The sequence below is a fragment of the Melanotaenia boesemani genome, chromosome 2 (assembly GCF_017639745.1).
Source record: "Melanotaenia boesemani isolate fMelBoe1 chromosome 2, fMelBoe1.pri, whole genome shotgun sequence".
Classification (NCBI taxonomy): domain Eukaryota; kingdom Metazoa; phylum Chordata; class Actinopteri; order Atheriniformes; family Melanotaeniidae; genus Melanotaenia; species Melanotaenia boesemani.
The window spans coordinates 29259567-29272580 of record NC_055683.1 but is presented as its reverse complement, the minus strand read 5'-3'; the positions used below and the strand labels follow the sequence as shown (position 1 = coordinate 29272580).

General features: G+C 37.0%; 1 protein-coding gene across 2 annotated transcripts in view; it reads left to right on the top strand.

The window, feature by feature from the left end:
* baiap3 (BAI1 associated protein 3) overlaps nucleotides 1-12783 on the top strand; it is a 37100-nt gene extending 24317 nt beyond the window's left edge. For both annotated transcript variants that reach the window (XM_041976299.1, XM_041976290.1), the window contains exons 14-34: nucleotides 996-1099; nucleotides 1191-1308; nucleotides 1485-1609; nucleotides 2607-2697; nucleotides 2986-3042; nucleotides 3135-3232; nucleotides 3356-3407; nucleotides 3503-3654; nucleotides 3751-3874; nucleotides 4282-4422; nucleotides 4587-4682; nucleotides 4894-5109; nucleotides 5487-5555; nucleotides 5648-5727; nucleotides 6639-6747; nucleotides 7257-7328; nucleotides 7450-7533; nucleotides 7820-7940; nucleotides 8042-8165; nucleotides 8248-8453; nucleotides 8681-12783. In XM_041976299.1, coding sequence (XP_041832233.1) covers nucleotides 996-1099; nucleotides 1191-1308; nucleotides 1485-1609; nucleotides 2607-2697; nucleotides 2986-3042; nucleotides 3135-3232; nucleotides 3356-3407; nucleotides 3503-3654; nucleotides 3751-3874; nucleotides 4282-4422; nucleotides 4587-4682; nucleotides 4894-5109; nucleotides 5487-5555; nucleotides 5648-5727; nucleotides 6639-6747; nucleotides 7257-7328; nucleotides 7450-7533; nucleotides 7820-7940; nucleotides 8042-8165; nucleotides 8248-8453; nucleotides 8681-8784 — 2343 coding nt within the window. In that variant the 3' untranslated portion in view covers nucleotides 8785-12783. The remainder of the gene's footprint in view (nucleotides 1-995; nucleotides 1100-1190; nucleotides 1309-1484; nucleotides 1610-2606; nucleotides 2698-2985; nucleotides 3043-3134; nucleotides 3233-3355; nucleotides 3408-3502; nucleotides 3655-3750; nucleotides 3875-4281; nucleotides 4423-4586; nucleotides 4683-4893; nucleotides 5110-5486; nucleotides 5556-5647; nucleotides 5728-6638; nucleotides 6748-7256; nucleotides 7329-7449; nucleotides 7534-7819; nucleotides 7941-8041; nucleotides 8166-8247; nucleotides 8454-8680) is intronic.
* The last annotated feature ends 231 nt before the right edge of the window (nucleotides 12784-13014 follow it).

The window sequence follows — 13014 nt, the reverse complement described above, 5'->3', positions numbered from 1 at the left end:
AATTTTAAAATGAGTTGTTTTCAACCTGAAACAAAACAGCTTTCACTCATTTTCTGCAGGAAACCCAACAACATGTAGAGGAACATGTTATCGTTTAGTACACACTTTGTACTCAACCTATTTATATCACATGCTGTATGTGGCGTTCAGGGTCAATTTACCCTGGCTAATGAGAGTGTGGCAATTTTAGTTGACAAAAGATTTGGTGGAAATGAAAGGAAAAGCACTTTTAATGCACCTTTATTCTACTTTAAACCCTAGGCTGCTGCTATTGTCTCTGTGTGTTTCTAAATGTGTGTGTTTTCCTCCATTTCCTTTTGATAATAGAGTTTCTATTTCTGTTTCAAATGTCCGTCATTCTTGAAGAGGAGCTTCTTAAAAGATGTTTATTTTATAACAGAAAATAGAATTCCACTTTCAGTAATTAATTTGAGTTAGCAGAGAAAATGAGACATTTTTAACTTTATTTGCCACCTTTTCTTTAACTGACATCATTTGTAAAGTTTTTTTTCCATTGTTTTGAAAAATTAATAAGGTTGCAAGATGAACAAAGGAAAAAATTTAAATATTGTAAATATCTAGTTGGTCGTCCTCTTCCTTGAGACAAACCACAGCTGGACTGTGTTTCATGTCATTAGGCTTTTATTAGATCTGCAGGAGAAAATATTTTGTGTATTTAAGAAAGTAATGAAAGCTCTGCATTCATTTGTAAGTAATTCTGTTTCTGCAGTAGCTGCATATTAACTGTACTAGTTCATTGTGATGGTCTAGTTTAAAAAATAGTATCTCTGATTTCAGTTATAAATTCGAATTGATTAAAAAAAACTGTTAGTTCAACTGCATTAGTTTATATATTATTAGTTTATATGTATTTATATATTGCTTACTGCTTTACTGCTTATGTGCTATTTTGTGAAACAAGTAGCACCTTACACATCTCATGCTAGGAAAATTGTGACTAAAAGTAAATGATTGGTTTCCATTACAATTGATAGAGAGAGCCGTACAACTGGAATGGGCAGGTTTCTCCTCCAGCTTGGACTGTGCTCACTCACCATGCTGTGCAAACTGATCTCTCACCTCTCCAGCAGGCTATTATGTAAGTATTAATGACAGAATAAAATTGATCAAATCAACTATGAAAGCTGTAGCATTGGGTGGAAGGTGTGCATTTTCTTTGTGTTATGCAGTCGCTGGCAGTGCTACAGCAACCACCATCGAAACCAGAGGGTGTGCTACTCCCTGCTGTTGCGCCTCCTGAGGACCATCGATGCAGAGTGGGATCCCCCTGCTGTGCGTGGAGACCTGGTAGGTTCTACATTATCAGCTTCCCAATAGGAAAAAAGAAAAACTTTCATCGGCTAAAAACAGTCACCTCATTAGCTCAGCTCTTCACTGACATTCATCAAGGTTTTTGGTTCAGCCAAAAATGAATCACAGCCAGTGTACTGGAAGCTATAACTGAGGGCCCTTCCTGTGTCCAGGAGAGGCAGCTGTCAGACAGCTTCAGGCTGTACACAGAGCACTGCCTGTGTCTGATGAAGAACATGCGTCAGGTTTTCCCCTGCACCAGCGCCGCTGCCATTACACGCTACGAGCTCATGCTGAGGTAAAGTCACACCACCATCGCATCAAGCACTCGCCTCTGCTCTCATATCAAAACCACGCTCAACCTGTCACCCCAGCAAACACAGAGAGACTACAACCAGTTAGTCACACTCTGTGCCAGTAATATCACAGTATATTACAGCAGTAATATCTTGATCATTTCTCATTACTCATCTTAAAGGAAATATTGAACATTTGTTCCTCGCTACACATTCTGTTGCATTAATGCTGAAACACGGCTGGATTCTGTGTATCAGCATATTGACAGAATGTCATTTTACTCTTTTTTCCTTTTTATTGTGGAAACGTTTGAACTAAATCCTACTATAAATAATGGTAAAGGGGCAAACCATTCTAAAAAATTCTAAGGATTGATGTTATTTTTTTATTTATTTATTTTTTAGAGAATGAATGATATCAGTGTTGCTGATATCTAATAACAATATGACAAACATGGCCATTTTTAATGAGAAATCCCAGGTAGTCATTAAAGTATGAGCAGCAGTCCTTGGAGGTACAAATCCGGTAGACACCCATATAGATTACTTTTAATTATAACAACAGAAAATCAGCAACATTTGGCTTTAACCTTTTAAAGAGGGAGAAAGATCAAATTACAGAGGCAGTCTATTTCACATGAATACAGGCTGGGAAATTCGCTAATTATCCAAGTTAGGTTTTCTGAGTTGGACTCATTTAGAGGAGACTGTATTTGTAGAATCTTGTGCATTAAAAGTCAAGTTCTGCCCAGTGACTACCTCAAGGGATGTTTTTAAGACATGCACACACAGAGAGACACACACAGTTTAACAGTTTAAGTTACATCTCTCCCCTCCTGAATAAAATACTCCATTATCCTGCAAACAATCAGACTGAAATGAATTAAGTGAGATTGCATCTTTTATGCTTTCTAAATTCTGAGAACATCCTGTTACTGTGTGATGAGTTAAGTAGCTATTTTGGTTTGTAATGAGTTTTTTCCTGTCTGTGCATGCCAGGGGTATTGGCTACATGCAAAATATGAGGGCATTCAAGACTGTTTGCCCTCTTCGAAATGAGCTCCATTTGGACATCACTACCGCTGTCAAGGTAACAAAGAGAGTGTAATTATAACTACATTTGTTTTGAAGTATACTGAAAGATCATTAGAAACGCTTTGCATGTAGATGAATAACTCATTTACATACTGTTTGATTGCACGGAAGCAGCATCATTACATGTAAACAGAAGAATATGGGAGAATGGGCAGGAGGGAATCAGATTAATTTTGAATTTCAACATTGGTTGGAGGATGATTTCTTAGTGCTTTTTTCATAGTTAAATACCCAGTTAGATTCCTTTATTTAAATCCATTTGTGTCCTGTTTGATGTCACCAGAAAGGAACAGCTGAGTGGTACGAGAGCTTGATTGCTCAATACAAACCAGAGGAAGGGGTAAGTTTGTGATGGTTGAAGCTAAAAAGTATCTTATAGTGTTACTGCCTACTAAAGAGTGGTATCTTGTCCACTGTCTTCTGACAATCCAGACTCTGGAGGAGCAGCTGAAGAAGCTGGTTCAGGTTGTTGATGCAGCATGTGCAGATGTACAGAGAGCCCAGAACATCTACAACAAACTCTTCTACAGGTAAATACCACTTTACTGCAGCTTTACTATACAAAAGGCACCTCTTTGTAGAAAGGCTATGTTTACTGACACAAAGACATTTATGTGTTTAATTGTTAATCTGATCTCCGTTTGTTCTCACAGTGCAGTGAAAGTAGATTTCCTCAGCATTTCATACAGGCAGCTGGAAAAACAGGTATGTCTTTGAAAAGGCGACGAAAATGTCTTCTGAAGTCATTGTGAGTCGTGTTGTTGCTAAATTTGACTCTTTCAAATGAATTCCTCTGGCAGGTAGCAGACGATGTAAATGTAGCAATGGAGCGGGTGTGTGGGACGCTGGAGCAGGAGAGCTCCAGACTGACTCAGGCAATGGGGGAGACCATCTTTGAGCTTTTCATGTCCTTGAAAATCCTCAAAGGCTTTCGGGAGTTTCTTCCTCTCAAGTTTGTTTGACACAGACTCATATACCCTCATGAAAGCATTTAACATGCTTACATGCTACAGTTATTTTAGGAAAGATTTGTGCTTTTTTCCAACAGAGATGCCAAAATGTTGGCCTTGACAGGCTTCCATAACTGGTTCAAATCTTCGATTCATAAGTGGTTGCAGATTGTTCATGATAGGTCCTGTGACAGGATCCGTATAGCAGTGGAAACAGACAAGGTGAGAAGCTTCAGCTCTTTAAATGATTGAAATAGAGTAAGTTGATCTGTAATGACATGATGTGAAGGTACAATTGCTTTATGCTGTTATTTCATATATGAAAAGATTGAAAGGGAGGAGTGTTTTACAACATGTAACCTCTTATACAGATTTATCTGTAAACGTCAAGGAGCCTATTTTAGGTGTTATACGTTAATTTAAAGTGAATATAAGCTATTTATGAGAGGAGCTACTGATAAATGCATTAATAAAACCTTTATAACTGCTAGAAATTGCATCATGTTTTTGTGTGTTAGAATATTGTCATCTCACTTTAACACACAAAAGCTCCCTTTTTTTTTTTTTTTTTTTTTGAGTAAATGAGTTTTTTATCAATAAAGTCTTAAAAAGGATGTGTTTTGGAACAGCTCATCCCTGTGCAGCAAACCAAGCACAGTTCCTCAGCAGTGGAAGTGACAGCTTGCTTCAGCCAGGTACGCGAGATCTGGCTCCAGCTGGCCTGGCCAGACTCTGCGGGGGCCTTCATCTTTGTCACTCGATTGACAGACGTGAGTGCCACTTTCAGTGTTGCCACACATACACACTCATATCCTGCATTCATACAAACATGACTCTGAGAAGGCACACATGTACAAAAAGTTAAAGAAAGAAGTACTGGTCAGAGTGAAATAAGGACAAGCTGTAGAAATAAAATCATTTTTGTCTGTCACAGAATTTCTGCAGCGAAGCTGTCTGCTACTCTGAGATGATAACACGCAAGGTTGAGAGAAACCAGCAGGGCCGAGACCACAAGAGCTTCACAGTGCAGGTAACACCAGCACCAAGATCGAACTGGAGAAAAGAATCTCCCTTGGTATTATAAAGGGCCCACTGGGATAGCAGAAATTTATACACACAAAAACAAATCAGTTGCTTCTTAATAACAATAACATCAGTCATTTACACACACAACCCATTCCTCCACTTCTGGGTCGCCCTGTTTCTTTTCCCACTTTTTATCTCCTCTTCCACCCCGTTAGCTCTGCATTGCCCTGAACAACACAGAGCATGTACGTGTTTTCCTGGGTCACTTGCCCCGTGATCTGGACTGGCCAGGTGTGGAACGGGCCATGGAGGAGTCCTGTGGAGTGGAGGGGAAGGAGCAGGTTTACAAGGCCCTGAATGGACAGCTGTTCAATATGGACCTAGACCTGCAGAGAGAAGCCAAACGTCTGATCTCACTGCTCAGTGACAAGGTGAAAACTCAAAACCAAACCACCGGTTCTTTAAAGCTCAACTAGCAGTGATTTTGAGTAATTTAAAAATAACAAATTTTTAAAAATCATTCAATTGTATTTCTTCTTTAAGATTTTTCTCAAAGAATTTTCAGCATGATGATTAAAAAAGAAACTACTGAAAGTTTTGTATTTATTTAATTAAAATACATATTTACCGCTCTATCAAAATCACCTGCTGTAAACTTTAATTGCTGTGAAGAATGCAGTTTTTAGTTTATTATGTAACAGTAGAAACCTCCATCTCTCACAATCTGTTATTTTTTCTATTCTGTGTAGGCTGCATGTTTATATGTTGACACTGACATGTTTCACTCTAAGTGAATATTTGTGTGCAGATGTTGCCTGAGTTACGGAGATACATCCAGCACATTAGCCTGTCTCCAGATTCCATCAACAATGATGATGTATGTATATATGGCTGCCAACCGTCTCCAATCTTGTGTCCATTGTGGGCCAGTCAGAGTAAACCTGTACATGTAATCTTTGACTTTTCCAGGCTGTTGCCCCTCTCATGAAGTACCTTCAAGACACTATGATCATCCTGACGGAAAACCTTGTAAAGGAAAATCTGACCAGGTAAACTACTCCTGAAACTCACCTTACTGTCAATATTAGGCCTCTTCATTTCTTTATTACTAAATGAAAATACAGGCTTGCCTTTTGGGTCTGTTGTTCTATTTTAATGACATCAGCTTACCAGTAAGTGAGTGAGTTAGTTTGGATGTAATTTAGCCAGTTATTATAGTTAAATATGATTTGATTCCTGTTATACACCTTTATAAAACAATCCTTCAGTGTAAATTGAACTGATAAACGTTAAAGAAATGCTAATAGACTACAACTGCCCAAGACATGTGTATTGAACACTAGCCTCAATTTCACATGTTACGATGCTGTATGACTTAAGAAGTGTAAAGCAATGATTTCCAAATCAGTCCTATGTTTATCTTTTAGATATTTTTATGTTGAGAAGTCATGTTTTCTAGCCCGAAAAGGAAAGACACCATCTAGCTTGTTGTTAGCGTTACTGCACATTGCATGGCTATGAATATATATGAATAAACCTGTAACTTTCAAGAATAGAAAAGCATTTAACTTTTAGATGCAAATGTTCAAGTTATCAAATATGTAAAGTGTTATTGAAAAAAGAGGTGTTATACCTGTGTAAACAAGTCCCTATCCCAACATTTTAAAACATTTTGCCATCATATTCAAAATGTATGTATAGTTTTTTTTTTTTTTTTTTTTTTTTTGTAACAATAAATTTGCAATATCAACCTTTGATTTGTTTTCGTTCCATTATGTTCAGTGAAATGCAGTATAGGGCTTAGGGTAGGGTATATAGGGTAAAACATTGCATTATTCTTATATTTCATTTTTGCATATGGTACCCATCTTTATTGGAAATGGGATTTACATTAATAATAATAATCATAAGAAAATGGAATATTAGTGGAATACTGGTTTCTCACTTTGTTGACTGGCAGAGTTCTACAAGGCATGTGGGAGCTGCTCCTGCGGATGATCCTGGACACAGTCACAGAAAACAGGGGGGTTCAGGTGGAGTTTTACAACCGCTTCCAGTACACAGTGGAGGTCAGTGATGATTACTACATCAACCAGCACTCTTGTAGGTTTGCTTGACAGAAAAACTATACAAAACAGTTGTTTATAAAAGCATGTCTACCCTGTAAAGACCGCCATCATAGCTGTTTCCATACCTCCCTAATTGTGTCTCTGTATGCTGGTTGTGTTGCAGTATTTTGCATAAATCAGATATTCATGACGTCTTTGGGAACAGTTCAGTTCTAACATGAGTTCCCTAGTGAATGACAATGTGGAAACGGTTGTATATTCCAATGCTAATTCAACAGGCTGGCAGGGGACATAGCACATTAGCATGAGAAGTCATGTTCTGCCACACAAGTGGGCTGAGTTGGGAGTTTGGCAGACACATACCACGTTTGCCTGCTTCTATTTTCAAACTGTTTGTGTGAACAAGTCTTTTTTCTACATTGAGAATTCCATCTATCAAAATGTAAAGAGTACAAGTGATAAATAATAGCTCTTGTGTTTATTTTATTTTTTCTTAACTGATGTTTTAGACCCTGCTGCAGTTCTTCCATATGCAGGGAAACGGTCTGTCTCTGGAAGACATGAAAAGTGGAGACTATAAGGTAGAGAGTCATTTGAAGTGTAAACCAATTCCTTTGATGAACAGGCACCTGGTCAGATTTATGCTGTCTAATCCACTATATCATTTATTGCTTTTTCTCTCTGGCCATCTTGATTGCCCAGGGCCTGGATGAAGAGCTCAGACTGAATAAATGCTCCTCCTTTGAGCTGATTGAACAATATTATCTTGAGAAGATTTCCCACCAGGTGTGTTTCATCTTCACAGACAGACAATGACATTTAAGTGAACTGAGGGATATTGATTGGAAAGCTTAAAAATGCCCTCTTATGTTGTTTTACCCCTGATTAAAAATGTCATTATTTTAATATCTTAAAAACATGCAATTACGTAATGTAACATAAAAATAGATATGTTTAATATTTTTTTTAAAACTGCACGATAAAATAATTTTCTTTTAAAGATATTTCTGCTAGATAAAACCTAAAGATTTTATTTTTTTAACTTCATGTAATGTTTTTTAACATGTTGCAGAAAACACTGAAACACACCCGTTATGGCCGGATCAGTGTAAAGTGTTACTATGATGCTCCGGAGCAGAGGCTGACTGTGGAGATTCTGCATGCTGCAGATATTATTGCACTGGATGCCAATGGTAAAACTGTATAAATGTTTTCATTAAAAGTTTTTTTTTTTTTTTTAATGTCCTTTTTATGTTTTTTAAAGTTAAAAGTCACTTTTCCTGGCCTTTCTCAGGTTTGAGCGACCCTTTCGTCATAGTGGAGCTTTGTCCTCACCACCTCTTTCCATTGGCAAAAAGTCAACGCACACAAGTGAAACTGAAGACGCTGCACCCAGTGTTTGATGAACTCTTTTACTTGTGAGCATGATCTCCTTTCTTTCTCCTGCTGATTATAAGTATGCGCTACACACCTAATTTCTTTGCTTGTGTTATTTTCCAGTCACGTCAGTCCTGAGCAGTACAGACACAGATATGCCTGTTTGACCTTCACTGTGATGGACTATGACTGGTTGTCCACCAACGACTTCGCCGGCGAAGCCGTCGCTCCTCTCAGCGACTTCTGCTGGCCTGGGAGACCAAATGCCTCCGCAGCTGGCAAGAGCGTCCAGCCTGTCATTCTGCACCTGTCGCGCAGTAAACCCAGTGGTACATATAGCTTCAGGCTGTATCAAGTGTTTTTTTGTTTGTTTGCTTGTTTTTGTTTGTTTGCTTGTTTTTCTGCCAACACACATGAAATTGGCTTTTGTTTTCTCAAAGGCCAGGGGGGCGTAGGCCTGAACTTCCACTTACTTCTCCTTTACAACATCAATCAGTCCAGATATATTTGTTTCCAGGTGTATAAACCTTTCTCATCTGTTTGCGCTCTCTTCCAGAGAAGCCAATCATGAGGATACTGGATGCTCGTACCGGAGACAGGGAGGCTCAGGAGTTTGTCCGCAGGCTCAAGGAGATTGAGAAGTCAATGGAGGAAGAGTAAAAGCTGTCAGTATTGGCTGTTTCGGTGTTTTCTGATAACGTCTTGCGACATGTGCTTTTGTACTGGTAAAATGTTTACAATATTTGATTTTTTTTTTCCTCCAATGTATTGTTTGTTCAGTAATTATACCAAAATGAAAAGAAAAAATGAGAAAACAGAGACATGTTTCACTGTTTTCTAGCTGGGATGTGAACATCCTGTCACTGTGCAACCATATACTGTCTCAGTTAAACTACATTTTAGAATTTAATGGATAGTTGATCCTAAATGTTATTAGTCTATATTTTTTGTAATGAAGTAATTGTTATCTTTGTTGTATAATCTTTGATATGATAGATTAAATATAAAAAAAACTATTTTGTGGAAGTAGCTCAGATATAGCCTATAGTTGTCAATCTAAAGTCTAAATCTATACCTCAGATGTGCTCATTAGTTGCAGGGGAGTTTAACATTTGTCAAGAGTTTTCAGATTCTTCACAAACACTGGAGGTAAATTGCATCAGAGATTTGTAAAGATTTAAATGCCTGAACTCGCATTTTTTTCCCAGTTTATACTGTGGTTTGCCAGGAAACAATTATAAGTAAGAATAGACTCATCTTGAAGGAAATCATGAAGACACCACATAGCTCTGGGGAGTCTGAGACTTGGAGTTTTCAGGCCAGTCAGAGATCAGCAGCAGGGAGGTCTGACACTCCCCTGAGGCACACCCCACCGCTTGGGTTCATTCAGCTTTTCTGATTGCTCTTCACAAAGCTTGCAGCGGGTCAGTGAAGAAGCCAAAGATGGTGCTATGTTAGAGGAAGGAAGACCAGTTCTTTTAAATCAGTCCCTTGTGTCGGCACAGCACATTTAAAATTTTGAAGATTTTTTTGTCAGCTTTACTGGAAACAGCACAGTAAAAGTTAATGATCTACACCAAGAAGTCCTGATTCCCAATAACTGCAAGTGATAAAAGATAATACAATATTTTGTCACAATGGATGGTCATATAACAAAAGATATTTACCAAGCTATTTGCTGTTACCAGTTCATGAAGTGTTCAGAAAGCTTTCTATCTTTAAATTAATTCATCTGATTTCTCTGAGGATAATCTTTATAGTTTATGCTGTGCTGTGAAGCTTAATGTCTAAAGGTAAAGATACAAGAAAAGAAGAGGGAATCTTTGTAGCGGTATAATTATACGTAAATGTCTTTTCTCGCCTGCAGCTGCTCTCATTGGCCCAACAGGTAGAATCCAACATTATCTGATGCCAGTTTCCCAAAGCTGTGTGAGTGACTGAAAGACAGGGATCTTGATGCTTTTTCTAAACAAATGAAAGAAGGAATTATTTAAAAGATTATTAAATTGTTGCATTGTTATGCATTTTAAAAATAAAAAGAAGCAATTTAAAAAGCACAAATTATTTATATTGATTTTACTCTCAGTAGGTCCAATAGGTCTGTTTTCTGAAAAATAGTCTTTAATCTAGAATAGTTAAGAATGTAATAAGGATACATATTTTCAACAAATTGTGAAATTGTAACTTTTAAAACAGAAGTTATGGTCTAATAAATCTCTAGTGAGGGTGATAGCACAGCTTACACCAACATAAATGACAGTTTATATTTAGAAAATAAAGTACACTGTTATTCAACCTCACTTTCTTAGTGTGGGTTAATTTAAGACTCATTTTGTCAGGAAACTGGCCCTCAATGTAGAAAATGTTTACAACTGATAAGCAGGTCCAGGTTAAAATATTGTGGACTCTTATCCATCCTAAGCAAAAGCACCCAAGAAACAAATGATGTGGATAAGAGGAGGTTTTATTTGTGTAGTAATATGTGTTTTCAGAAAATTAATGGTTAAACTTGTGGGAGTCATTAATGCGTGTATAAAAGGACAGTTTTACCTTGAACAGCAAGATTTTAAATAGGACATTATGGATAGTAGTAACGGACACGTAGTGAAGAAACACTGAAAAAAACACTGTAGCAGGTAGTGAGACCTTAGCACCAAAATCTTCACACCGACAGCATTTTGATAGTGATGTAAGTTTACAGTAGCTGCTTGTGTAGTGCTTTGTCGTTGCCCTGTGGATTGTGAGGATGAAGCACGCAAAACTATTTCTATGCCTGGAGGCTGTGTTACATGACAGGGATTGTTCAGATGCTGGAGGAACCTGCTTTAGCTGTGCAAGAAATCCTTCAGGCAGTCTGAACATTTGCTTTTATATTTTGTTTTGTTTGTTTTTATAATATTTCAGGTTGAATCTAGATCAGCATTAACATAACTTGTCAGCTTAATTACATGAAACATGAACTTTGCCCACTGTTGTTGATGATGTTGATGATAATGGCACTTTATAGTCAGATGAAGCTGAAATTCTTTTTGTATCACACTTTGTATCAACAGTTATTTGAAGATATGCAAAAAAACAAAATTGCATTCCCAAAAGGAAGTATTTAATTAATCCCTATTATCCATTTAAAGTAGAATTAATCTGGAACTTTCTCTCTGGTTTAATGATAAATTTCTTCATCAGAATAAGAATGAGCCTTTATTGTCAGGTCATTTTGCACAAACAAGGAATTTGTCTTGGGTTGAAGGGGTTAAAACAAAAAAAAACAGCATTCACAGTCATGTTTCTGCAACAGCTGACCATAATGATTGATCAGATTTGTATTTGATGGAATAATGTTGACCCTTAGAGCCTTGTGCCTCTTTATTTAGGCTTCTGCCCAAAACGTATCTCTGTCCAAAAATAGTATCTCTCTTGAATACTTTTTGAGTCATAGTAAAGGGTACTCTTGTCAGATTTGTCAAGAAGTGCACATATGTGTTACTGGTGAGTAAATAAAGATGACATGTTGCACAAATGAAAAAAAGCTTCAGGCTTGCCTTAAAAAAAAAAAAAAAAAAAAAAAAAAAAAAAGTGAAAATCAGTATTTCTCTGGAAAGATGTAGCTCTAAACCTCATACAAATCTTTGTGTAATATGTGAACATTATTTCTGCAAATGCCAACTCTGATAAAAATTAAGCAGAAGAAGATCAGAGGCGTTAGTACAGTCTGCAAAATGGTTGTTTGGGCAATTTGGCAACACCTGTTCTCAAAGGTCCCTCTCAATGGATGTACGGTTTTAAAGGGTTGAAGTTGGAAACAAACACATGTACCTTAAAATACCTCAATACTTAACACTCAAAATCCCAGAATTACAAACAGAAAATAAAAAAACTGACAAAAATCTATTTACTCGCCCCATGTACCCATGAATATGGATTTTAAGTGTGATATTTTAATAGTGAACAGTGTTCAGGTGGTATTTTACTGTATTGGTCTCAAAACTATCATTTTGGTCTATTATTTACAAAAGAAAAAAAAAAAAGAAAATGCAACCTCATTAAAAATAAATGAATAATTAAACAGCTGTTATATTTTCAACTAAATCTTATATTATCCTGTGTAATAAAATCTGTTCACTTACATCTTTGGAACAGCATTGTTCAGTGGGACTATTTTAAATTCAGATTCCTTTTTTATAAAACTGTCTGTGCTCACAGTATGCATAACGTCTTTAGATTACCCTTTAAAAGGTGATCTATTTAGTATTAGTTCCGTAAATTGATTTCATCTGGCAATTTTTCAAAACTATTATATCTGTAGTTTTTTTTGTCAGCATGAAAAAAGCAGCTAACTTTATGGCCTTAGTAAACTGTGAGGTAACATGATCTCATGCCTTAGCTTTACAATTGTCAGTGCCAACATGATTTTTTTAAGCACACATGATATAGAACTATTGTTTATTTTTAGAAAGGCACCATGGATTATCACTCAGATTTACCATACAGATTTAAAGGCAACAGCTGGTGAAAAGTATGTATAAGAGGTAAAACACCTTCAGTTTGTTATTGTAAAAGTGAATTTTTTGTCCTTGAATTGTAAACGCCTGTGTTGCTGTTTATTGAATTATACCTTTGGGAGATGTCCATGTCCCCAATAAAGATTGCATTTAAATTTCAGCTTTGTACTTTCATTGACATGAGCACTTCAGTGCATCACATGGATTAGATTTATAGTCTAAGCTATTGCTCACATACCTGTGTATGCCATAACTCAGCAGGTGGTTTTAGCGTAAAGAAATTCCACGGGCTGACATTGACCTTTTTGTTCATTCATCCTTCCCATCAGTCTCTCAACTTCCCTCACCATCCTTCTACTCTCAGTGCTGTCTTTCTGGCCATGTTTGACCT